Consider the following 25,216-nt stretch of genomic DNA (forward strand, 5'->3'; position numbering starts at 1 on the left):
AAGTGCATAAGAAAGCAGGAGGGGACCCACTGCCTTCTAGCTTGTATAAAGGCTGATTTTTGATCTCAGTCACTTTTCTAAGAAGTTGTAGGTGATATTTATTATTATTATTATTATTATTATTATTATTATTATTATCATCATTATTATTGCTTATCATTGCTGTGTTTTATATTTTTGGGCTCCACACTTACATCAGAGTCCATCGGGGGGTATTTTCTTCCTTTACTCTTCCCAAGGCATTTTGTTTTCCCTTCTTCCAGCAGCTGACACCAGAAGCCTTTATGAGAATCAAACCTAGAAACAGAGAAAATGGACCAAATTCAAAAAGTATTCAAGCAGTTTATAAGGCACGCTGACCAGGCATCAATCCATAGCCAGGGAAATGGGGGATGTGTTTTCCTATAGCCTCTTACATTAAGTCTTCTGGCATACACTTCCTCATTTTCAGCCCATCTGTCATATTTGTGAGCTTGCCAGGTTCTTAATAGAACAATTTCCAGAAGATTCCCTATTAATAGAAGTTTGTTTCTTAGCAGCAGTCTACCCCCACCCCCGAAGTCAAACAAGCCTTTTGTACTTTGGAGTTAAATTTTGAATTCTCTAGCTATAATCCACTGAAGTTCTGTTTAGTGATCTTTTTAAATTTTGGTTTGAGGTTAGCACTAAAGCAAAAATGCCTATAAATAGATTTATTTTCCGTAATTAACCAATGATAACAATATGCTAAATTTACATATCCACAGACAGACAGCGCTTCTCCTCTCATTTGGGCCTGCGGTATACAGATCTTTAGAAAGGAATAGCTTAGCGCTTTGTTTTGTGAGTGCTCACTAAATATAAGATAGATAATGGGGTTGGGTGTGGTGGCACATGCCTTTAGTCCCATTACTCAGGAGGCAAAGCCAGGATGACCTTCATGAGTTCAAGGCCAGTCTTGTCTACAATGAGAATTCAAGAACAGGCAGAGTTACACAGTGGGACTCGGTCTCTCTCTCTCTCTCTCTCTCTCTCTCTCTCTCTCTCACACACACACACACACACACACACACACACACACACACAGAGAGAGAGAGAGAGAGAGAGAGAGAGAGAACAATGAAATAAAGAAAATGTTTGTCAAGGCCTAGTTTCTGTGGCCTGTATGTTCCCTCAGTATTTTGCTGAGTTCAAGTCCAGGCTTCCTGATTCTACGCTCAAGGCCCAATATTTCACACAGGTCTCTTTGAGTTATTGTTGTAAGCAAAGCAATGTTTCCCATGTTTAGATGTAAGCTGTCACTGTGGAAGAAACAGTAGTGGTAATTCCTTCACCCCTGTTAGTCAGTGACTTGACTGCCATGGTTGCTTCTCCACTAGGAGGAGTTGCATGGGGTGACATTTCCTTTGGCGCTCAGTATACACCACTTAGAAGTCTACTTTCAAGACTTTACCTTAACATCGTCCTATGATCACTTTTGAAAATTTAAATGAAAGTTGTTTTTAAGTTATAATACAATTTAAATCAGCACATTTAAATTATAATGTTGAAGTACCTAAGAATAAAATTAACAAAAGCCAGGTGTAAAGATCTCCACCACTAAAAACAAAAAAATACAAAAGCAGAGATGGTGTACTGGCTGGTTTTGGGTGTCATCTTGACACAAGTTAGAGTCATCAGAGAGGAAGGAGCCTCGGTTGAGAAAATGCCTACACAATATCCTTCTGTAGGGCATTTTCTCAGTTAGTGATCAGTTGGGGAGGGTCCAGTCTTTTGTGGGTGGTACCATCCCTGGGCTGGTGGTCCTCAGTTCTATAAGAAAGCAGGCTGGGCAAGCCATGAGAAGTAAGCAAGGCAGTTAGCAGCATTTCTCCATGGCTTCTGCATCTGCTCCTGTCTCCTGGTTCCTACCCTGTCCTGACTTCCTTTGTCCAGGTTCCTGTCGTGACTTCCTTCGGTGATGAACAAAAGTGTGGTATAAGGTGAAGAAGCCCTTTCTTCTTCAACTTGTTTTCTGGTCATGGAATTTTGTTGCGCAATGGAAATTAAAATAAAGCAGAAGGCCTAACTCAATGGCTGCTCCCCTATATCCAGAGACAAGACTAAATACTTAAAACCAGCTGGCTCCAACATTACATAGATTCATATGATTCCAGTTAAAACTTGACTAGACTCTGCTGTTTTTTTTTTTTGTAGAAATGGAAAATGACTTTGAAATATATATATGACCTGCGTGAACTAAAACAGTTTAAGAAGTTTGAAACAAAGAGCCAAGGTGGAGATCTTATACTGTGCAGTTTCAATGGCTCCTGAATGCTGAGCAATCACAGTCACAGGGATGGACCGGTAGAGCAAGATGAGGATGCACAAAGAGACCAATGGGACAAAGCAGAGACCTCCACTATATGCACAGTGATGGACCAGTGGAGCAAGATGAGGATGCACAAAGAGACCAAGGGACGAAGCAGAGACCTCCACTATATGCACAGTGATGGACCGGTGGATAAAATGAAAATGCACAAAGAGACTTCCACCATACTCCCAATCATGAACCAGTGGGACAAAATAAAGACTACACAAAGAGGCCTCTATATCCAAGGTCAATGACATTAACAAATGGGAAGCCTCCAGTTCAATGAAAGGACTGAAGCAAACTGTACTAGAGAAAATGTGGATTTACATGAAAAATAAGGAACACTGACAGTGACATCACACTGGTGGAAACTAGAGCATGAAATGGATCACCGACCAAAACCTGCAAGCTAAAACTGCAAAAATTCTGGAAGAAAGAAAATAGAACATTCTAAATCTTTTTTTCTTTTGAGACAGGGTCTTTGTATCACAAGTTGCCCTCAAACTTACTAGGTATCCAAGGGGGACCTTGAGTTCCTGATTCTCCTGCTTCTACCTCTAGAGTCTATAGTGCTTGGATTACAGGTATGTACTACAGAGCCCTGCTTCATGCCATGCTGAGGATCGAACCCAGGGCTTCCTGAACATTAAGCAAGCAGTGTATCAACTAACCCATATCCCCACCCTACAAGAGGAACAACAATATGAACTAACCAGTACCCCCAGAGCTCCCAGGGACTAAACCTCCAACCAAAGAAAACACATGGTGGGATTCATGGCTCCAGCTGCATATGTAGCAGAGGATGGCCTAGTTGGTCATCAATGGGAGGAAAGGCCCTTGGTCCTGTGAAGGCTCTGTGCTGCAGTGTAGGGAAATGCCAGGGTCAGGAAGCAGGAGTGAGTGGGTGGGTGAGTGGGTGAGCAGGGGGAGGGGAGAGGGCATAGGGAGATTCAGGGTGGGGGACCAGGAAAGGGGATAGCATTTGAAATGTAAATAAAGAAAATATCTAATAAATAAAAAAAGAAAAAATCTTCATACCCTTAGGTTAGGCAAATATTTTCTAAGCTAAATTACAAAATGATAATAATTACAACTTTGTTTTTCTGAAGATAGTTCAGAAAAGAACTAGAAAATTAGAGGCTAGTGAAAATATTTGTAAATATGTGTATTGGAAAAGGAACATATTTAGAGTATGAAAGCTGAAGGGCTAATGGAAAAATGGAAGGGACTTTAATTATGGATGGGGAGGAAAGGCAATATAATGGGAGGAGGGATAAATAACATTCATGTGTGTGAGCAAAAACATAGGAGAAATACTTTGTGTGGTTACTTAAAATAAATATAATGTGTGAATATATTATATATGCATATGTGTGAATATGTGTGTGTGTGTGTGTTTATATACACATATACATACTTTTTTTCCTTTTTGGTTTTTCAAGATAGGTTTTCTCTGTGTAGGCCTGGGTGTCCTGGAACTCACTCTGCAGATCAGGGTGGCCTCGATCTCAGAGATCCACTTGTCTCTGCCTTGAGAGTGCTGGGTTTAAAGGCGTGTGTTACCACTGCATATGCATATTTTTTAATGGAGTTAAGTCACATGGGGTGATTCTGCTCCCTCAGTAGCCATGCAGAATGGAGTAAAGTCCAAGTGCCTCTCAGGGGAACAATCCCTTGAATTGTTGGTTGGGAGAATACAAGACTTTGTCAAAACAGGATATGCCATTATCATGGTTCTTAGTGAGGGCACACCTTATTACTCTATATATGTATATATGTATATCTCTGTGTGTATATATATATATGTATACATGTGTATATGTATATATATGTGTGTGTGTGTGTGTGAGTTTGTAACCAGGACCTAGGGTAGTATGTGTATGTGTAAGTTAGCAGTGTGAGAATAGAGAACGAAGCAAGCCATTATGTCTCTTTTTCAGGTGGCCGGAGGAATCATTGGGTTTGATTGCTTACAAAAGCAATCACAAAGAAAAGATGCAGGGCTATGAAGGTCACTGTGTGGCTGAGGGCATCATATTATTTCAGAGCCTAAGTGGCAAAGCTTGACATCTATTAAAAAAATCAGTAATGGTCTTTCTGCCAACAATCACATCAGTGCCATGGTGTCTGAGGGAACATGGAGGAAAACCAGCCTTTCTAATGTTGGCACCGGTAGCCATTTTACACCTGAGTCCCTCCTTCCATGGATATCAGGAAACGAGCCTTTGAGTGAAGTGTAATATACTGCTTAGTGTCTGACCTTGTGGCTGCCCCACAATGGAGCTAAAAATATTCCGTCATTGTGTCCCCAGAGTCATGTATAGGATGGTTATTAATGAACTTGAATTAAGGAGTAAAGTTAGAGAGGATAAAAATGTTTGTAAGCTTGCGAAGAAAACCACCTGGGGACATGTAGGAATAATAAAGGCAACTTGGGTTAGGGGAAGAAAGACTCTCCAAGGAGGATGGCAGTCTTTAACATTTCAGTATTATTGAAAACACCATTTACCTTTGATGAATGGACGCCAGAGAACATACACTTAGAAAGTTTGTCTGAAATACCTTCTGCTTGCAACTGAATTTCCATGAGAAACTAAAGCAGATGCATTTTTTTTTCAAAATCAAAACACTGGAATTTGTGTTCTGAATACTGGACATGAGGAAAATATATGTATATATGTAGACACACACACACACACACACACAGACACATACACACACACATTCCTTAGCCTTTTCAAGGTTTGATTTAAATATCACAATACTTGCAAGTTGCATGTATATTATGTGTGCAATCTAATGATAATAAAATTATCACAGCTTTGCAACATTTTTATCACCTCACAAAAAACCCCATTTCTATCCCTGATTTCAGTCACGATCCTTGCTTTTAATATATTTATTATTATTATTATTATTACTACTACTACTACTACTACTACTACTACTACTACTACTACTACAGGTTCTTACTATGTAGTCCAGGATAATCTGGTACATACAATATTGACCAGGCTGGCCTTAAGCCCACACCAGTCCTTTTGTCTCAGCTTCTAAGGGCTTAAATTATTGGTCTGTGTTATTTATACACCTAAATCTTAACTTCATCGCTTACTGATATTTCTTTTTTTTTCCTGGTATGAATATGCCAAATTAATTCATGGACCAGGTATGGGCACTTGGATTGTTCCTTGGTTTTATGAATAATGAATAGTGCTTCTATGAATGTTCATTCACAAGTTTTTACTTGACTTGGGCTTTTATTTATCTATAGACAGATTCCTGCAAGCAAAGCTAAGCTGCTGATGAGAATGTGTTTAATTTTCTAGAAACTACAAAGCTACTTGTCAAAGGGCTTGTGTATTATGCCAGGATACAAGTTTAGAAAGTTTCCTCATTCTTGCTAACTAACATCTGGCATTATATTTTGGGTTCATGGCCATTTGGCTTATTTTTTGAAGAAGTATAGCCATAGTTTTTTGGCATCAAGCAGTACCTCAATGCGGTTTTAATTTGTATCTGTATCTGGTTATACATTTATGTGGACAGTGACATCGAAAAATCTCTTGACTACATTCCAGAGCAGGCAAAATCCCCAAGAGGAGTAGAGGAACACAAACTGGACTCGATGAAAATGAAAGCAAGCAAGCAAGCAAGCAAACAAGCAAGCAAGCTAGCTCACATTTTAGTGGGTTGGGAGGTGAAGGTAAACAAGGGAGAAGTGGAAAGAAGAGAGGTGAATGTCATCAAATATGTGACATGGAAGACTCAAAGAATTAGTAAAATACAAAAACTCATTTTAAGGTTCCACATTAAAAATATAATTTTTTACATTGTATAAAATTTATATATATATATATATATATATATATATATATATTTGCATTGTGTGTATATGCATGCTGCAGCACGCATGTGTCACCTATGTGACAGTCACCATTTCTTTTTACCACGAGAAATCTGGGGATCAAACTCAGGTTTTCAGACTTTGAGGCAAGGGCTCTACCCACTGAGCAATTTCACTGGCCCAGACCCCAGTTGTTACAGTAAATCTTTTTCGTGAAGGTCATTTCCATTAGGAAAGAGACACAACATTAGTTTTCTCTGATTTGAACATCTTGCACTAAAATGGGACAAGCTCACAGAGGGAAGTATAACATTCCAAAGATAATTTCAATCTTGCCTTCCCTACTCACTTACTGGGGGGACTTTTGACTTATCTTTTGTGTGCTTTGGTTTTTAACATCTTTCAAAAAAAAAGGAACTAATGGGGTACAGATCTAAACAGAGTGCTCAAAAGAGGAAACACAAATGGCTGAAAAACTCTTAAAGAAGTGTTCACTGTCCTTAGTTACTAGGAAAATCTAAATCAAAACTATGTTGAGATTTCATCTTACACCAGTCAGAATGGCCAAGATCAATAAAACAAATAGCATATGCTGGCAGAGATGTGGGGTGACAGGAACACTTATCCACTGCATGTGGGAATGCAAACTTGTACAGACACTATGGGGATTGATGTGGCAATTTTGTAGGATGCTGGGAATAGCTCTACCTCAAATCCAGCTATACCACTCTTGGATATCTACCTAAAGGCTTCCACATACTTCCACCAAGACATTTGTTCAATCCTTTTTATTGCTACACTATTCATAATAGTAAGAAATTAGAAATAGTTTAGATTCTCATCCAAAGTTGAATGGATAAAGACATTGTGGATCATTTATACAATGGAATATTACTTAGTTGTTAAAAAACAAAACAACTACATTCATAGGCAAATGGATGGAGACAGAAAAAAAATCATCCTGAGTGATGTAACCCAGACCTCCAAAGGCAAATATGGTATGTATTTATTTATATGTAGATGTTAGCTATTAAGTCTTTGACAAGCAGGGCACAAGTCATATAACCATAGAAGTTAGGTATAGAGTAAGAGACTGGGTGGGAGGGAAGATCTCCTTAGGAAAGGAATGGATATAGAATAGATAGTTATGTCTAGAAACAGGGGTAGACTGGAATGGGGAGCTCACATAGGTATGGGAGAGAAAGAAAGTGGAAAGGGAGAAAATATGGAAGGGACAGTTTAAACTTAGGGCCATCTAAAGAGTTGTATGGTAACATACTACAGAAGAAATAGAAAGAGAATCACCAAAAATGGGGGAGACAAAACTCCAATCAGACATCTCTCATCACCAAATGGAATTTCCAGTACTAGGAATGGGTTACATCTATTCAAGTTGTCAGCCAAATAGGTCCCATGGGAACCTCCAAATAACCCAGACAATGGTCAAAGCTATTGGATGCTCTTCACAAAATGATAGCACAGCTCTATTACTGAAGACAATGCTTACACAACTCATTAAACACAGAGAAGTTGAGCTGGTGCCTACCTAAAGCCTTCATCCCTACTGGCTAGTGTTCATGGTTCTGGAACTTACTCTGCATGTCACTAGAGGAGAGAGATACATACCAACCCAGCTGGTGGGGGAAGGGTACAGGGAACTTCCAGGATAGCATTTGAAAAGTGAATAAAGAAAATATCTAATGAAAAAAAAGAAATAAGAAACTTTATCAAGTGAAAAACAAAAACAAAAAACCAACCCAGCTATAAACCCTCCAATCTATAATGGTGACCTGATTGCAAGATATACTGGTATGATTGTGTTGCAAAAGCTGTGGGCATAACCAACCACCATCTAATTGGATTTAAGGACCTTTCCTTGAGATGGAGCAAATGCCTATCCCTGCTTGTGTGGCCAAGAACCTGAGAGTAGATAGGGCTGGGGACCTAGTGGAAAACCAAACACTACTCTTCTGCCAGAGGAATGTATCAATAAAATGACTCCTAATAATATTCTCATAGATGAATGTCTTGGTCAGCCATCCTCAGAGAAGCTTCCTCCTGCAATAGATGGGAACCAATACAGACACTCACTACTGAAAAAAAGTGAAGAGAGTAAGAGACCTTGGAACACTCAGCCCTAAAATTGTAAGTACCAATGAAGATGAGAGGCATCAAGGAAAGAAGGCTGTCTAGATGCAGCAGGACTGATGTACATATGAACTGATAGAGACCAAGGCTGCATGCCCAGGGCCTGCATAGGGCTTAGCCAGATGGAGTCTAAGTGCTGAGAGGAGACACAAGCCCACATCTCTAACCTAGAAGCCATCTCCAATTGACAACTGCTCACAAAAGACAAATTTTCTCCCACGGAGCCTCACGGGGTATTCAAGCACACTTAAGGACAGGTCTGTGATCAACACAAGAAGGAACTCAATGGTACATTTTGATTTTGTTTCATAATGGTTTGTTTGGGAATTAAAAAAAACACAACCTGCATGTGTTTTGCATGTATATTACAGTTTTGATTTTGTTTCTTTGTGAAATTTCTCTGTGTGAATGTTAGTGTCTCTGTGTCTAGCTATATGTTTCTTGTACTTTTTATTCTTGCCTTTTTTTTCTCTTCTTCTGTTCATTTGCTTACTTTGATCTCTTCAGGTTTGTTTTTATTTTCTATCATTATCCTAATATTTATTTATTTTTAGATGTCTGTTTTCTAGTAACAGATATCAGGTGAGTGGGATGTTGGCTAGGAACTGGGAGGAGTTAAGGAAAGAGAAACTTTATTCTGAATATATTAGATGAAAAAAGTCTATTTTCAATAAGAAGAGATAGGAACTAACAACTGCAATCAGAGTGTTCTGGTGACCATCACATAGTGTTCTTGTGGTGCTATATATAAATGTATCTACATATAAGGTACCCAGTAAATAAGTGTGTGTTTGTATACTATATAAACATTTAGGAATGTATCATAACCAATCAGAGTGGGCTTTCTGTTTTCTTGCCAGCACTTTTTTCCCCCTTGCTTGTTCAAGGTGCTCTCATGTAGATATCCAGAAATCCAACAGATTATAGCTCCTATCACAGCTATTTTTTTTGACAGTTTTAATGTGGTAGATTTTACTTATATTTATCAGCAGTGATTTGGGAAGGACTTCCTAGCCAATATTAACTTGGCTGTAATTAAAATGATATTAGGAGATTTTTTTTTTGAATTGCCAAGAGATTTCTCTTGACTTACCCAAGCCTCAATCAGGAAACACAACAAAACAAAAGATAAACACAGACTATGTCAGTCCCTGGGCTTCACGTTGTCAGTGCCCGCTAATGACATTTTCAAAGTGCATTAGGATTAAATATTCATTCAACTCAACCTGTTTTCATTAATCTGAACAAGTTTGTCCCTGACAAGAGATGAGCTGCAGGGTTAGCATTTTGAAACATCTGCTGACCACTGATAATTCTGGATGGATATAGGGCAAGTTGAAAGTCGCTATGTTTGATTTTGATCTACATGAATTAGCACAGTCTGTGTCAGGCATTGTTTCTCTTCCTTTCTTGGAAATGAGTAGTCAGTCTCTTACACTATGTAACACAGCTCAGGGAGCAACACATTGGCAATCCTTTCAGAGGTTGGGGTTAAGCTCATGTGACCAGCTGTGCAATGTCAGTCTGATTGGCTCATTCCTATTTACATAATTTTAGGTTGGTACTGTTTGTTTCAAACCCCGCGGAGACAATCAGATAAAACAAGACAACAGCATCAACCAAAAACCAAATGTTCGGTGTCATTAGAAACCCACAATGACAGTAGAAAGTCACTTAAAACATCACATCAACAAAGGATAAACAGGCTGAGAAAGAAATTAGGGAAACAACACCCTTCTCAATAGTCACAAATAATATAAAATACCTTGGCGTGACTCTAACTAAGGAAGTGAAAGATCTGTATGATAAGAGCTTCAAGTCTCTGATGAAAGAAATTAAAGAAGATCTCAGAAGATGGAAAGATCTCCCATGCTCATGGATTGGCAGGATCAACATTGTAGAAATGGCTATCTTGCCAAAAGCAATCTACAGATTCAATGCAATCTCCATCAAAATTCCAACTCAATTCTTCAACGAATTAGAAAGAGCAATCTGCAAATTCATCTGGAATAACAAAAAAACCTAGGATAGCAAAAACTCTTCTCAAGGATAGAAGAATCTCTGGTAGAATCACCATGCCTGACCTAAAGCTGTACTACAGAGCAATTGTGATAAAAACTGCATGGTATTGGTATAGCGACAGACAAGTAGACCAATGGAACAGAATTGAAGACCCAGAGATGAACCCACACACCTATGGTCACTCGATCTTTGACAAGGGAGCTAAAACCATCCAGTGGAAAAAAGACAGCATTTTCAACAAATGGTGCTGGCACAACTGGCAGTTATCATGTAGAAGAATGCGAATTGATCCATTCCTATCTCCTTGTACTAAGGTCAAATCTAAGTGGATTAAGGAACTCCACATAAAACCAGAGACACTGAAACTTATAGAGGAGAAAGTAGAAAAAAGCCTTGAAGATATGGGTACAGGGGAAAAGTTCCTGAATAGAACAGCAGTGGCTTGTGCAGTAAGATCGAGAATCGATAAATGGGACCTCATAAAGTTGCAAAGCTTCTACAAGGCAAAAGACACAGTCAAACAAGACAAAAAGACCACCAACAGATTGGGAAAGGATCTTTACCTATCCTAAATCGGATAGGGGACTAATATCCAATATATACAAAGAACTCAAGAAGGTGGGCTCCAGAAAATCAAATGACCCCATTAAAAAATGGGGCTCAGAGCTGAACAAAGAATTCTCACCTGAGGAATACCGAATGGCAGAGAAGCACCTGAAAAAATGTTCAACATCCTTAATCATCAGGGAAATGCAAATAAAAACAACCCTGAGATTCCACCTCACACCAGTCAGAATGGCTAAGATCAAAAATTCAGGTGACAGCAGATACTGGCGAGGATGTGGAGAAAGAGGAACACTCCTCCATTGTTGGTGGGATTGTAAGCTTGTACAACCACTCTGGAAATCAGTCTGGCGGTTCCTCAGAAAATTGGACATAGTACTACCGGAGGATCCAGCAATACCTCTCCTGGGCATATATCCAGAAGAGGTCCAGACCGGTAAGAAGGACACATGCTCCACTATGTTCATAGCAGCCTTATTTATAATAGCCAGAAGCTGGAAAGAACCCAGATGCCCCTCAACAGAGGAATGGATACAGAAAATGTGGTTACATTTACACAATGGAGTACTACTCAGCTATTAAAAAGAATGAATTTATGAAATTCCTAGCCAAATGGATGGACCTGGAGGCCATCATCCTGAGTGAGGTAACACAATCACAAAGGAACTCACACATTATGTACTCACTGATAAGTGGATATTAGCCCAGAAACTTAGGATACCCAAGATATAAGATACAATTTGCTAAACGCATGAAACTCAAGAAGAACGAAGACCAAAGTGTGGACACTTTGCCCCTTCTTAGAATTGGGAACAAAACACCCATGGAAGGAATTACAGAGACAAAGTTTGGAGCTGTGACGAAAGGATGGACCATATAGAGACTGCCATATCCGGGGATCCATCCCATAATCAGCTTCCAAATGCTGACACCATTGCACACACTAGCAAGATTTTGCTGAAAGGACCCAGATATAGCTCTCTGTTGTGAGACTATGCCGGGGCCTAGTAAACACAGAAGTGGATGCTCCCAGTCAGCTATTGGATGGATCACAGGGCGCCCAATGGAGGAGCTAGAGAAAGTACCCAAGGAGCTAAAGGGATCTGCAACCCTATAGGTGGAACAACATTATGAACTAACCAGTACCCCGGAGCTCGTGTCTCTAGCTGCATATGTATCAAAAGATGGCCTAGTCAGCCATCACTGGAAAGAGAGGCCCATTGGACTTGCAATCTTTATATTCCCCAGTACAGGGGAATGCCAGGGCCAAAAAGTGGGAGTGGGTGGGTAGGGGAGTTGGGGGGGGGTATTGGGGACTTTTGGGATAGCATTGGAAATGTAAATGAAAAAAATACCTTCTAAAAATATAAATAAAAACAAAAACAAAAACAAAAAAAATCATATCATATATTATCTGGTGGCTTTGTGTGAAATTTAGAGTTTTAGATCCTTTTCTTCAGCAATTGTGGAAAAAAAAATACCCTGATTATTGAGGTTTTGTTTTTATTTATGTTTTGTTTTGTTACTGTGTTTTTTGACATTCTTTTTGGGAAGTACCTTTGATATGTTAATAAGCTCTATTGAAGATAATCAGCATAGAGGCTGCTTAGCATATTCCTGCATATCAAGATTACATAGTATATCCCTAAGAGGTCACCTAGAAATGCTAAGTGTTGGAGTGGTCCAATGATAACACATTTCTTTTCTTTTTTTTTTATTTTTTGTACCAAAACCAGAAGATCTTCACTATCATTAGCAGTCAAATACTAAGCAACACTAAAGTATACGCCAGGAGGTCTCTTGGCAGTTGTGTCAATGTTATTTCTGAAATGCATTTCTTCTCACACTCAGGCCACATTTCCGAAGCACCTAGAAACACCCATTATGTCCTAGAGACTCTGATGAGAGGAAGGGATTGTTAGACCAGGATCCAGATAAACAACCTAAGAGGGCATGGGGTGAGGACAGAGTATTTCAAGGCCGGGACAATACGGTGTATTATCCAAATATCCTACAAGAAGTGCACAGCAGGTTTTTAAAAAGGTGTGTCAGGCCAATCAATGACTGACAAGAAAATGTGGAAAGAGACACCCTGGAAGTACATTATCTATGTCAGCAAGGTGACAAGAGAGGGCAGCCCTGCTGGATGTGAAACTGCTTTCACAGATTACCGCTATCTTGCCCTGCTACTTGCAGGACCAGGTAAGAGAATCACATAATGGGTAATTTTAGCTAGCTACATTCCAGGTGCACAGTGACCCACAGTTCTTTGTATATAGTGTGTTTCTTTGATGGTCTGTCTCTCAAGTTCACAGTGCCTTTTTCAGCAGTGGAGATGAATAAAAAAAGCTTTCTGCTGAGCAGGATGCAGAGAGGACAAACACATAGCATGCAGGTCAAGGACCACTCTACAAGAAAAAGAAATGATGTCTTTATAGACTACTTTACTTCTTTTTTTTTTTTCTTTCTGAAACACAATACCTTGCGAGAAACCCTATAAAAAAAACACAAAGATAGGCCAACTTGAAATAGAAAATCGTTTAGAAAATAAAAGCTTTTCTTTTCAAAGAGATACTTAAAGCAGAAAGCAGAAAGTGGACTTGAATTTCTAGCTGCAAACTAAAAGCACTCAGCTTTCTTTAAGGTTAAGTTGAATGTTAAATACTTAAAGCTAGTGTCTATCAATTGTTGAACTAAAACTCCACAAAACTGGCCATACTAGAAGTATAGAAAACTGGCCCAGCAGGTAACGGCAAGTAAGAGACTCCTGGGACGAAAGCTTGAAACTTCAGAGTTATAGTATCCTTTGGCCCCTAAACTAGAGTGTCTAACACATCTCCACATATGGTTGGTACACTACATACATAGGTTTTGATGTCTTTCTGCCAACTCTTTATTGCAAGGGGTGCTGAAAGGAAGGAGAAACCTTTTCCCCACTTTTTAAACTGTCATGGAATAGAATTTAACAGCAGATGCAAACTCAAATCCTTCGTGGAACTGAGTTTTATCTGGGAGGAGTTGGGGGAGGGGTGAAATGACCAAAGAAATTGATGATGGTGATGATATTAAATGTGGAGGAAAAGAAAAAAGTCATGTAGTTGGAAGAGGGATGCTAATGTAGGGTGTGTATGGATGGAATTAGGGTGAGGAGAGAGGAGATGAAAGTAATTAAAATATATTGCATGGAATTATTAAATTAAAATATATATATATATATATTTTTTTTTTTCGAGACAGGGTTTTTCTGTATAGCCCTGGCTGTCCTGGAATTCACTTTGTAGACCAGGCTGACCTCGAACTCATAAATCCGCCTGCCTCTGCCTCCCAAGTGCTGGGATTAAAGGCGTGTGCCACCACCACTGGGCATATTTTATATTTTTATGTAACAAACATTAAGAATATTTATGATTTAAGCAAAGCTCAGTAGAAGTATTTCATGATATAGTCTTTTTAAGTTTCTTTAATGCTCGACCTATTAATCCTATAATTAAGAGATATATAGTGAGAATATGGTTTGAATTCAGTCCATCTGAGTGCCTCTGCCAAGTTGCCCATTTGAGATGGGAGCAAGAAGAGGCCTCATGACAGACTGCAGAGGAGAATGAGGTGATGTAAGGAAGACTGAGGCTACAAATGTGAAGCTGCAGACACTGTGTAGGAGCTGACAATTCCTTAAAATTCTGCTGCTTAGGGCTGGAGGGGTGGCTCAGCGGTTAAAATCACTGACTGCTCTTTCAGAGGTCCTGAGTTCAATTCCAAGCAACCACATGGTGGCTCACAACCATCTGTAATGGGATACGATGCCCTCTTCTGGTGTGTCTGAAGGCAGCAACAGTGTACTCATACATTAAATAAATAAATAGAAAAAAAAATTCTGCTGTTTAGCTTTCCTCACCTGAGTTCCAGTTTCCAGTCAGTCACCTTGGAAAACTAGCGAAAACTAGCAAACAAACAAACCCCCAACAAACCAAACCACCTGCCCAACCAACCAAACCAAACCCAAACCAGTGCTGTTAACTGTTGAAGGGAGGGTAGCAGGGTCAGATTCACAGTGGGTAAAGGCGAGGAAGACACGAAGCATGCTTAGGCTTCTCACAGTGCTCCTTCTCCTATCCAGTCAACCACTGGGCTCTTTCTGTCATATGACATTATTTCTGAAAGCCACAGAAAGGTCACTTCCTAAACTATGCCAGTCATGTTTTCATGCTCCCAAGAAGTTCCAATGTCACCTGGTAAGTGGGTTCTGCTCTTACCGACGGTCTTAGGGTTACTGTCACTGTGATGAAACACCTTGACCAAAACACCTTGGGAGAGGCAAGGGTTTATTTGGCTTCTTCAGCCTCATAGTCCCTGATCTTAGTAAGTCAGGACAGAAACTCAGTCAAGCAGGGCTGGAACCTAGAGGCAGGAGCTGATGCAGAGGCCATGGAGTGATGCTGCTTACTGGCTTGCTCCTCATAGCTTGCTCAGCCTGCTTTCCTGTAGAACCCAAGGCCAGCAGTCCAGGAATAGCATCACCCACAGTGGGCGGGGCCCTCCAGCATCCATCACTAATTAAGAAAATGTCTTACAGCTGTATTTTATAGAAGCATTTTCTCAGTTGAGGTTCCCTCTTTTCAGATGACTCTAGCTTGTGTCAAGTTGACATAAAACTAGCCAGCGTAGCTACTTGTTTCAAATAGCTTCTTCTTCTAAGGTTCTTTGTTAGTTTCATGAGCCACAACGATTTTTTTTTCCTCCATGTTCATTCTAGGGGAAATCTTTGTCAAGTTAGGTATCAAGAATGTCAAGGACATTTCTTTGTCACGCTGTCTAAATGTTCTTTCTCAATTGGAAAATGTCAGCCTAGAAAACAGTCAACATTCAAAAAAGCCACTAATCAGCGAATCCTATCATCCAACTACAATTTCTTTACAATCAGCTCCTTACTAAAAACTTCATGAAATTAATTAGAGTACGAACTTACGTTAAAGCTTCGGAGTAATTATAATGAGGTGAGACTCCTAGAAACTTCTGGACTTCATCCATCACTGTCGCAGGGGTAGTTCTTAGCTGCTGTCCATCAATGATTAGCAACTAAGTTACCAAAGTAATAATAAGAAAAAAAAGAGAGACATGGATGTTGAAAAACACATGTGTCAACTGTATAATGGCAAATTCCTGTACTCTACACTTGCTTGTGCGTTGTCCTTGGGGGTCTGCATTGTTGGGAGGTGCCTAAGTAATTCTCATTAGTGACTTGGAAATAAGACAAGCTAATTAAGCATTCCAATGTTATATGACAAATCTGAGAAATGATATGAAAACTACGATAGTAATGGGGAGAAAGCGTGCTTAGGAGTGTGACTATGAGATCCCAACTCAAGGGTTGAGTCACTCACTCACACTGGGACAGAAGGCTACTACAGAACAAAGCTGCCAATTAAGTCAGAGTGCTGGCTCCTGTCTCAAATCCCAACACTCAGGAGACCAGGTAGGGAGGAGTGTGAACTTGAGGCCAGGAATAATGTAAGACCCTGTGACTAAAACAGCAACCCTCCCTACCCCATTGCTGAGACTCCACCTCCTGAATAGAAAGATTATAATAAGCGTAGGAGACTGAGAACCTATCATCCCCCAACTCCACTCAGGAGCAGGATTTGAGAAATCCTCTGATAACCATATGGAAGAAGGTGTGATTCCCAGAGGCATGAATATGGGCAGAATGCTGCTCAAGAAATGAATGTCACTGGGCAGTGGCGGCACACACCTTTAGTCCCAGCATTCAGGAGGCAGAGAGAGGCAGGTAAATCTGAGTTTGAGCCTAGCTTTATCTAAAGAGTAAGTTCCAGGATGGTCAGGGCTACACAGAAAAAATGTGTCTCAAACAACCAAACAAGATAAAAGCAAGAAATGGAAGGGGCTGAAGAGATGACTGAGTGGTTAAGAATACATAACATTCTCACAGAGGAGCAGGGGTCAGTTCCTGGAACCCACCTAAGGTAGTTCACAACCTCCTGTAACTCCAGTTCCATGTGATCTGATGCTGTCTTCTGGCTTCTGAGGGAACCCATATACACACATGCACATCCACACAGACACATACATATAAATAATAAAAAAAATAGTAAAAAAAAGAACTAACAGGGGCCACATATGTAATTCCAACACTTGGGAGGCTGGCGCAGAGGATTTCTGTGGGCTTGGGGTCAGACCTGAGCTGTAGAGTGAGACCCTGCCTCAAGAAAACAAAGCAAATGAGAAAACCAAAACCAAAAGAAACTGTGGGAAAAAAATTCGTGTCTCTGGTGTGTGGTGATGGATAACACCAGCATGACAAAATGACAGTAGCCATGATGGGAGTCGCAGACCTTGTCACACAACTTTGTCAAAGCCCCCTTTCTGGATGTTCAACAGAACTTAGCTTTATTCGGACAGACTGCTGCACCTAACATGAAGCTATTCTGCTTTCACATGGAGCTAATGAAAATTAGCTGAGTTTTAGGTTTTACTTAACTCTTTTATGTTTAACTAGCCGTAAGTTGTCACAGCTATCATATTGTACACATGGTATAGTATAGAGCCACAGGACGGAGTTCTGGTGTCACGGGGCTGCTTATGCAATCCAGAGCAGGGACTGAGTGTTTAGAGGAGCTGATGTCAAGCTAACGAGACAAAGCAAGGGATGAGGGGAGCGGGACACATGAAGACTCCAGCAAGGTGTTTCAGAGGGGAGATCATGGTACTCAGTAAACAAAGTCATGTCTGTGTGGTTTGGAGAAGACATCACTTCTCATCGGGCTTTATTAATGTCAGAACAGGACTTAGGAAGCGAACCTTTTCAAACCTCACGCAGCCAGAGATGGCATCCTAACGCCAATAAGTTGACCAGGGAGAATTAGCCTGAGATACTCTTAGAAAAACCATTTTTTTTTCAACATGTGCCTGTTTTTCTCTGCCAGTATCATCATTTGAAACTAAAGGATAAAACCCAGCAATGTTTTAGTGAGTGACAATTTCTGCTGTGTTTGAGGCAAAGCCATCCACTTAATGAGGTTATTACAAGCTGTAAGTCCCAGTTGATTCATACCTGAAATGGAGGGAAATAAACAAGCCATCTCTCGATGTGGTTGGCATACCACCCAGGGACCAGGCATCTCTTCTGCAGGGTTCGGAGTTCCCAGGGTGCATTGGGCCCAGCAGAGATCACTTCATAGAAGCTAAATTTCAGAGCTGCAGGGTCTTCATGGGATCGCTGATGCTGCAACGAAAAGATGGATAATTAAACTAACGTCAACTATAGGCATAAATAATTAAAACCCAATATTTTTGACAAGTCCCAAAGCTAAAGAAATAATGGCATACTACTGGACAGTTATTTAATGTTTTAAATTAATAGAAGATGAAACTGTGCTCAGAGCATCAAAGTTTAAAGTTAATATACTGGTGAGATTGTACATTTTGGGAACTTAGGTAGTAGAGGCTAAATTATTGTTGATAGGATTTCTAAACCAATATTTTTTGAGTTTTTCCCCAGTTTATACATTTTGTTCTGAAAGTAAACTATCAAAACCCCTATTACAGGTGGTATTTCTTTGCTTGCCCATAATTGAACGTCCATCCTTCTCAGTGAATATGCTTTCTATACAAGCACCCCTGATAATCCTACTCTTAAGGTAGGTTTTGATTAGAAGGCCCCATTGGCTACTTCAAATGGAGAAAGTCCTGCCAACTCTGGCATGCCCATTATGTGAGATTTACAGACTTTACCGCACATTACCGAGCATCTAAAAGCCAAGGTTATTTTAGCTAATGGCAACCTTTGTGGAGAACCAGAACGAGAAAATGCAGAAAGCAGCAATTGAGTTATGAAAATGTTTCCTAATGGCTCTGTCTCAGGATCATGGGCTCAAGGACAATCACCTTTTCTTCAAATTGATCACTAAGCACTCAGGCACGGTTGCCAGTCTGTGGCTGTCCACCACATCTAGTTGAAGAGCACATTTGTGGCAACAGGAATTTCAGTTATTACACTGCAGACTCTGCCAGCCTCTGCTCACCCACTGAGGAGTAATTCGTCTGCAGTATTTATGATGTTTTCTTAGTTTAAAGCCTTGGATTCTCTCTCTCTCTCTCTCTCTCTCTCTTGAGCCAATCAAGGTGTATTTCTCCCCCCCCCCCCAGATACTTGTTGAAAAAAGTAGACACAAAATGAAATCTGTCAACTTGCAATTTAATGCATTCTTTGACTTGAGCGATGGCTCTGAGTTTGGCATAGAAGATCGACACAGGGCCCTGGACATCTGTGACCCTAGCTTTCCGATGGCTCCATCCCCTCTTGTGGAGATTATCTTTTATTATTGCCTCTCTAAAGTCTATCCCTTCCTGTGACTCTGCTCCCAGTTTATCTTTGAAACATCTCACAATGTGCCCTTCCACTTGTGAACCGGAATAACTGCTTTTGCTAAATATAAAAGAACATAGTGCTTCACTCTGTAATAGCACAACGGTCAAGAAGTTAGCTGTCGGGGGCTGGGGAGTTGACCCAGTGGTCAAAAGCACTCTGATGGCAGAGGACGTGAGTTCAATTCCTAGCCCCTATGACAGGCAACTCACAACCACTTGTAAGTTCAGCTCCAGGGATCCAACACCCTCTTTTGGTCTCTTTTTGGCACCCGCATTCAATGTACATACCCCCACACAGACATACACACATATAGTTAAAAATGAAAATAAATCTTAAAAAAAAGTTAGCTGACTGAAACCACACCAGTGCCAGTACAACATGCATTCATCCAGGAGGCTCTGAACTGTGTGGGCCACTTAGAACACGGGCAATTAACTATATGTCTAACCTCAGGTAGAGATAACCAGCAGAGATGGTAAGTTTTCATTACCATGACTTTGTACATTTGTCGTGAGATTGCAGTTTCTAGGGAAATAGAATATCGGCCTGTTTCTGTCTTATCCTGTTGATAACCCCTTGACAGAGAGCTCTCTTTGTAATGGTAAAATGTTCCATTTGTTTTTCTCTTACAAATCATTCCCTACTTTAAAGATTTCCTAGTTTCTCTAATGCTCAGACTCCTCTGTTAAGAAATCTAACTTGCTTTGAGGTCATATTTTTATCACGGAATAAGTCTGTGCATCATTTACATCTTTATTGTACATTTTTTATGATTATTCAAACGTGCTGCTTCTCCAAAAAACCAAAAGCAGTGTTAATATCCATCATCTCGGATCACTTTTCAAACAATGCTTTGCAGAGATCATTACATTTTTTTTGATGGATAGATGAAATATGAACATTAGGGATGTATTTAAAAATTATCAACTAGACATGGCAGTGCATGCTTGTCATCCCAGCACTTGGGGGGTGGAGGCAGGAAGGTGAGGTCAAAGTTATCCTCTGCTACATAGCAAGTTCTAGGTCCAGCCTGGGCTACGTGATTCTTTGTCTCAAAATATAAAACAAAATTGTAGAAATGAGAAATATTAACTAACTAAAGAGTCATAGTGAGTGAGGGCATGAAAAACTCAATTTTGCTGTATCTGTATGTTTAATTTTGTCTACGCTTTATTAGGTGATTAACATATCACTGCACATTTTACAGACTTCCTGAGAGTGTGTTGAATTATCTTACAGTGACTGAGCCTTGGCCAAGTTCTGGCAGACCTCAGGGACACGAAGACAATAAGCACCGGAGAAAAAGGCATAGAGCAGTTTGGACAGGCTGGGCTTTCAGGGATGAGGGATTCTGTATACATTTGCCTCTCCACAGCTTTCCAGCAGAAGCAGGTACTGGAGCTCCTGTGGAGCTGGGGCCAGCAGCTTTTCTGAACTCAGCCGTGCTCCCTGCATTTCCTCTATGGCTGGTTTTAAAACGCAATGGTAGAGTTTGCCACAGAGACCTTACAACTTATAAAACATGGATTAAAAAAAAAAAAAGAAAACCTATTTAGCCTCTTTGTAATTTATGTGTGTGCTTGAAGAAAATAATGATTTTAAATTATTACATTTACCTTGAAATACACATGCATACACACATGTAATATTTCATTATATGTTTTCAATTGCAATTCATTGCACTAATGAATTTTATTAAGTTATCAAATGAATGAGATTTAAAAAAAAACCCTTCATAGTGTTTGTTTCTCCTGGGAAACCAAGAATAAACCATCTGCTTTGTATTAATAAACTAGTATGTCTTTTATCCAAATCTGAGAGGGAGGGGCTGGGGAGACAGCTCTGGTGGCACAGTGCTCGCTCTGAAAAATGGAAGCGTCTGAGACTCATTCCCAGAACTCATCTACAAAGGCAGATGGGATGACGTGTGCTTGTCATCACAGAGCTCGGGAGGCAGAGACAGGCTGATCCCTGGGGCTCAATACCCAGACTGTATGGCCTAACCGGGGAGTTCTCATTGAGAGATCCTCAAAACAAGGCAGAATGCTCCTAAGAAACGGCCTCCTTTATGCATGTGCTCTCACTCTCTTCCTCTCTTTCTCTCTCTCTCTCCCCCCTCTCTCTCCCTTCTCTCTCTCCCCCCTCTCTCCTCTCTCCTCTCTCTCTCTCTCTCTCTCTCTCTCTCTCTCTCTCTCTCTCTCTCTCTCTGCACCCATTCAAGATAACCTGCCCTCCAACAGGAAGTAACAGTTTTGCCGGAAACGACCCTCCATTGTACAAACCCTCCTTCTCTCCATTGGGTACATGCTTTCCTTACCTGATACCAGGAGTACGCTCGGTCTGACGGGTCAATGAGTATGGTGATGATTTTGGCTTTCGGGACTAGAGAAGCAGCCCTCTTGGGAGCGTCCTCTGAATGGAAGTAATTAGCACTCTTCTCAAACAGAAAGTCAGTGGTGACATTAGATGGGACTGGGAAGAAATCCATGTACCTAGAAAGGAGCATCTTTTTCAAAACAAGCCCCTTACGTTTATATGCTGGTGACTGAAGACGTTAAAAGTGGCCAAGAAATTCATCGATCCCCTACAAAACCGACAACCAAGCTTTTCTCTATGTGAGCTGGCACAGGACACGTGTTCAAAACACAGAGAAGGTTATCTGACAAACTATTTTTTGTTTTGCTTAATTTCAGAGAAAAAAAATCATGGGGCAAGAAGGATATAAGATAAAATAATCAAACCTTAGCTCCTGTGCAAAATGCATCTAAAGAGAAAACCAGCAGAGACCCCCTGACCAAAGAGAAGGCCATGAACCAGATGTACATTTAGTTAAAAGGCATTCAAAATAAATCATACAGGATAGTTTTTTGTTGTCACAGTAAAACAGTCACTCCAACCGCTAGGTCTGGCTGATATAGTTAATCACAGAGTGTCGAAGCACAGAGTGACAGGGCTTATTTGTTTCCTTTTAAAATACTATGTTACCATGTTTCTCTTTAGAATTCAGTACAAAACCTCATCAAAGCTTCCCTGGAGGGTAATGAGCAGCCGCATCACCACAAGGGTGAACCCAACAACACTTGGCAGCTCAAACACAGAAATGTCCACATCTGCTTCAAGTTCCATCCCTGCTAAAGTGGTCAGGCATAGCTACATCAGCTCATGATAGTACCTATTTCTATAGCAGGAAGGGGAAACCATTTAGAAGAAAAGGCTCTTGTTTGCGATTTAATTTCTTTATTTATTTTTTTTATTTATTGTATGTAAGTACACTGTAGCTGTCTTCAGACGCACCAGAAGAGGGCATCAGATCTCATTACAGGTGGTTGTAAGCCACCATGTGGTTGCTGGGATTTGAACTTCGGACCTTCGGAAGAGCAGTCGGGTGCTCTTAACCACTGAGCCATCTCACCAGCCCCGCGATTTAATTTCTAAGAGTTACATTTTATAATAATGGCCTCACCCTGCTCCCTCCTGTCTTCAACTCATGGGCCACACCACATCTTAGGTTGAGCAGAGTTCAGTAATTCCTGAGCACAAGTCACCAACATTCCCATGTTGACTTCAGTGTATAGGAAGCCCACGTGGCATTGTCTATTAACTAGGGTTCCTGTTAGGACTTCAGTTGTTATGACAAAGCAAAGCTAACAGAGACATCTAGACACCTAGAGCAACATAATCTTGCTGTGTGTTCCAGGGACTGGACCTGTTGCACAGGTCATTTGGCTCCCTTTTGCAGGAAACGAGATGAAAACATTGGAGGGTTGTTGGATGCGCTATCTCTTGTGGCTTATATTCTATTTCCAGCAGTGCCATACTTTGGCCTTATTTTGAAACTTTTACTGCTTCGAGAGGCTGGGTTATCATGAGTGTCTGTTGGCTACAAGCTTATCTCAAACCTGCTTCTGAAAAACCGTCCAAAAAGTAATGAATAAAAAGGACAGAGGTGCTGATATTAGATAGCTTTTAACAGCGAAAGACACCCACTTTCCCATCTGTCTTTTATACGTGTAACAGTTCAGGCTTTGAAAAGCCCTTACAGTCCTCTGGGATATTAGATCTATGCTGCTGATTTTCTCTAGTCTCAGAGACTCGCACAGAAAATGGGCTCTTGTTTGACCATATTTTCATATTCTCTAGGAGTTGGAGAATGCAGATAACTTGAGAGATATTTGATTTGCAAACTAATAAATGTAAGAGATTCTGCTCCACATTTCCAGAACAGGACCTGAAGTTTCACCAGGTAAGATCACTCTTGGAGATTAAGTATTTAGGACAGACAAAGAATCAGCAAGCATATTACAGTGACTTAATTTTAGGGATTATATATGAATGCAGCTCCCTCAAGCCACAGGCTTCTGAAAAGCCTAAGAATTCAGCAGAAAAAAATAATTTAAAAAAAATCTACTTTTTGTAGTACTCCATATTTATTTGTGGTTTGCATTGTCACTGAATAGCTTCTAGTTTCTTCAGTTTTTTTCTTGTCTGCATGTGATATATGTGCATGCACTGTGTGTATGTGTGTGCATGTGTGTGTGTGTGCATGTGTGTGTGTATGTGTGTGCGCGCACGCGTGCATGCATGTGTGTGCTTAACCCTTCATGCATATGTGGAAATCAGAGAATGATGCTGGTGTCTTCTTTATTATTTTCTCCATATTAATTTTTTTGGAGACATTCCTTCATAGAACAGGTAGCTGGTCATTTAAGCTAGACTATGGGCCAGCATGCCCTCAGGTCCTCTCTCCTTCCATCTCTAACAAGTTCCTTTCACAGTGAGACACCTTTGCCCAGCTCTGATCCTGAGAATTTTCAGTTGATTGTACTCAAAGCCAGATTATAACTGTCCAAGTTCCAAAAGATAACAGGGCTCTATGACTGTCTACACATGATTCTAGCTCTCCTCTACATCCTAGGCATTAGAAAAGAATGTTAAATCATAAATCATAAAGCATAAAACATATAATCAGGATTAAGTCAGATGTTCTCCTGAGACATTTTCAATATCGGCTTTGGCTACTTTGTCTAAGATGGCATTCAAAAGGTTTCATTTGGTCTAATTTGTTTGTACCCTATTCATACACTTAGACTGCTTATCAGTTAAGGCAGTCCTAAAACAAAAGCAGATCCATGCACCTAGATTAATTGTGTGTAAGCAAATTGTTAAAATGGCCCCCGAACTATGAGGCACATGGTCTTCAGCCCTGTGGAATCAACATCCTCAAAGCACAGCTGATGGGGTGATGTTTCCCAGGGAGGCATGGCAGTCTGCCGGAGGACACATTGGATGCTGCTGAGAACAAAGCTGTAATTACAGTTACAAAATGACTCAACAGTTACCATTATCTATTATTTGCATAAATTGCCTTTTATAATGTGTAATTTGTCAATCAAAAGTATCTGAGGGATGCTTTTGGTGAGCTGTATTCAGATCTATGAGGCATTTTGCCTTTTCCCATTTATTTACTCATGGTTTGCGGTGCCGAGGACTGAACCCAGGCCCTGCATATACTAGGCGTCACTCTTCCACCGAGCTACAACCCTGACCCTGAGTTATATTTAGTTATTTGTGTCACCTTCTTGTACACTGTTTGGAGAATTTTTACTTTTTATTACAGTATTGACACATTTATGATCAGAAGGGCTTTGTTGATATAATTGATGAAAAAAACGGATTATTTTTAAGTTGCAGGAATGCCAAGATTTTGCTAGGATTTACTTCTAAAGAAGGTTTCCTCCCTTCTTCTCATTTTGTCCCAATGTTGATGTTCTGTTCTACTTGAGAACGTGGTGACAGAGGTTGAAGTAGTTGCTAGCTTATTTAACACTGCACAACTAGTTAATAATACCCAGCACTGTGTAGACGAATTGGCCATGAACTGTGGGACAATTAGAATACAGCTTCTATAGATGCTCAA

General features: G+C 40.3%; 1 protein-coding gene across 8 annotated transcripts in view; it reads right to left on the reverse strand.

The window, feature by feature from the left end:
• The window catches only part of Ndst3 (N-deacetylase/N-sulfotransferase (heparan glucosaminyl) 3), a 165,009-nt gene that overhangs the window by 4,724 nt on the left and 135,069 nt on the right, over positions 1-25,216 (reverse strand). For all 8 annotated transcript variants that reach the window (NR_121616.1, XR_003954428.1, XM_006502370.3 and 5 more), the window contains 4 exons: positions 21,617-21,791; positions 17,983-18,153; positions 15,880-15,989; positions 195-297 (listed from right to left, as the gene is read on the reverse strand). Coding sequence is in view for 6 of the 8 variants with exons in the window: in XM_006502370.3 (XP_006502433.1) it covers positions 195-297; positions 15,880-15,989; positions 17,983-18,153; positions 21,617-21,791 (559 nt within the window). In the remaining 2 variants the exon portion in view is untranslated. The remainder of the gene's footprint in view (positions 1-194; positions 298-15,879; positions 15,990-17,982; positions 18,154-21,616; positions 21,792-25,216) is intronic.

The sequence above is a fragment of the Mus musculus genome, chromosome 3 (genome assembly GCF_000001635.26).
Source record: "Mus musculus strain C57BL/6J chromosome 3, GRCm38.p6 C57BL/6J".
NCBI lineage: Eukaryota > Metazoa > Chordata > Mammalia > Rodentia > Muridae > Mus > Mus musculus.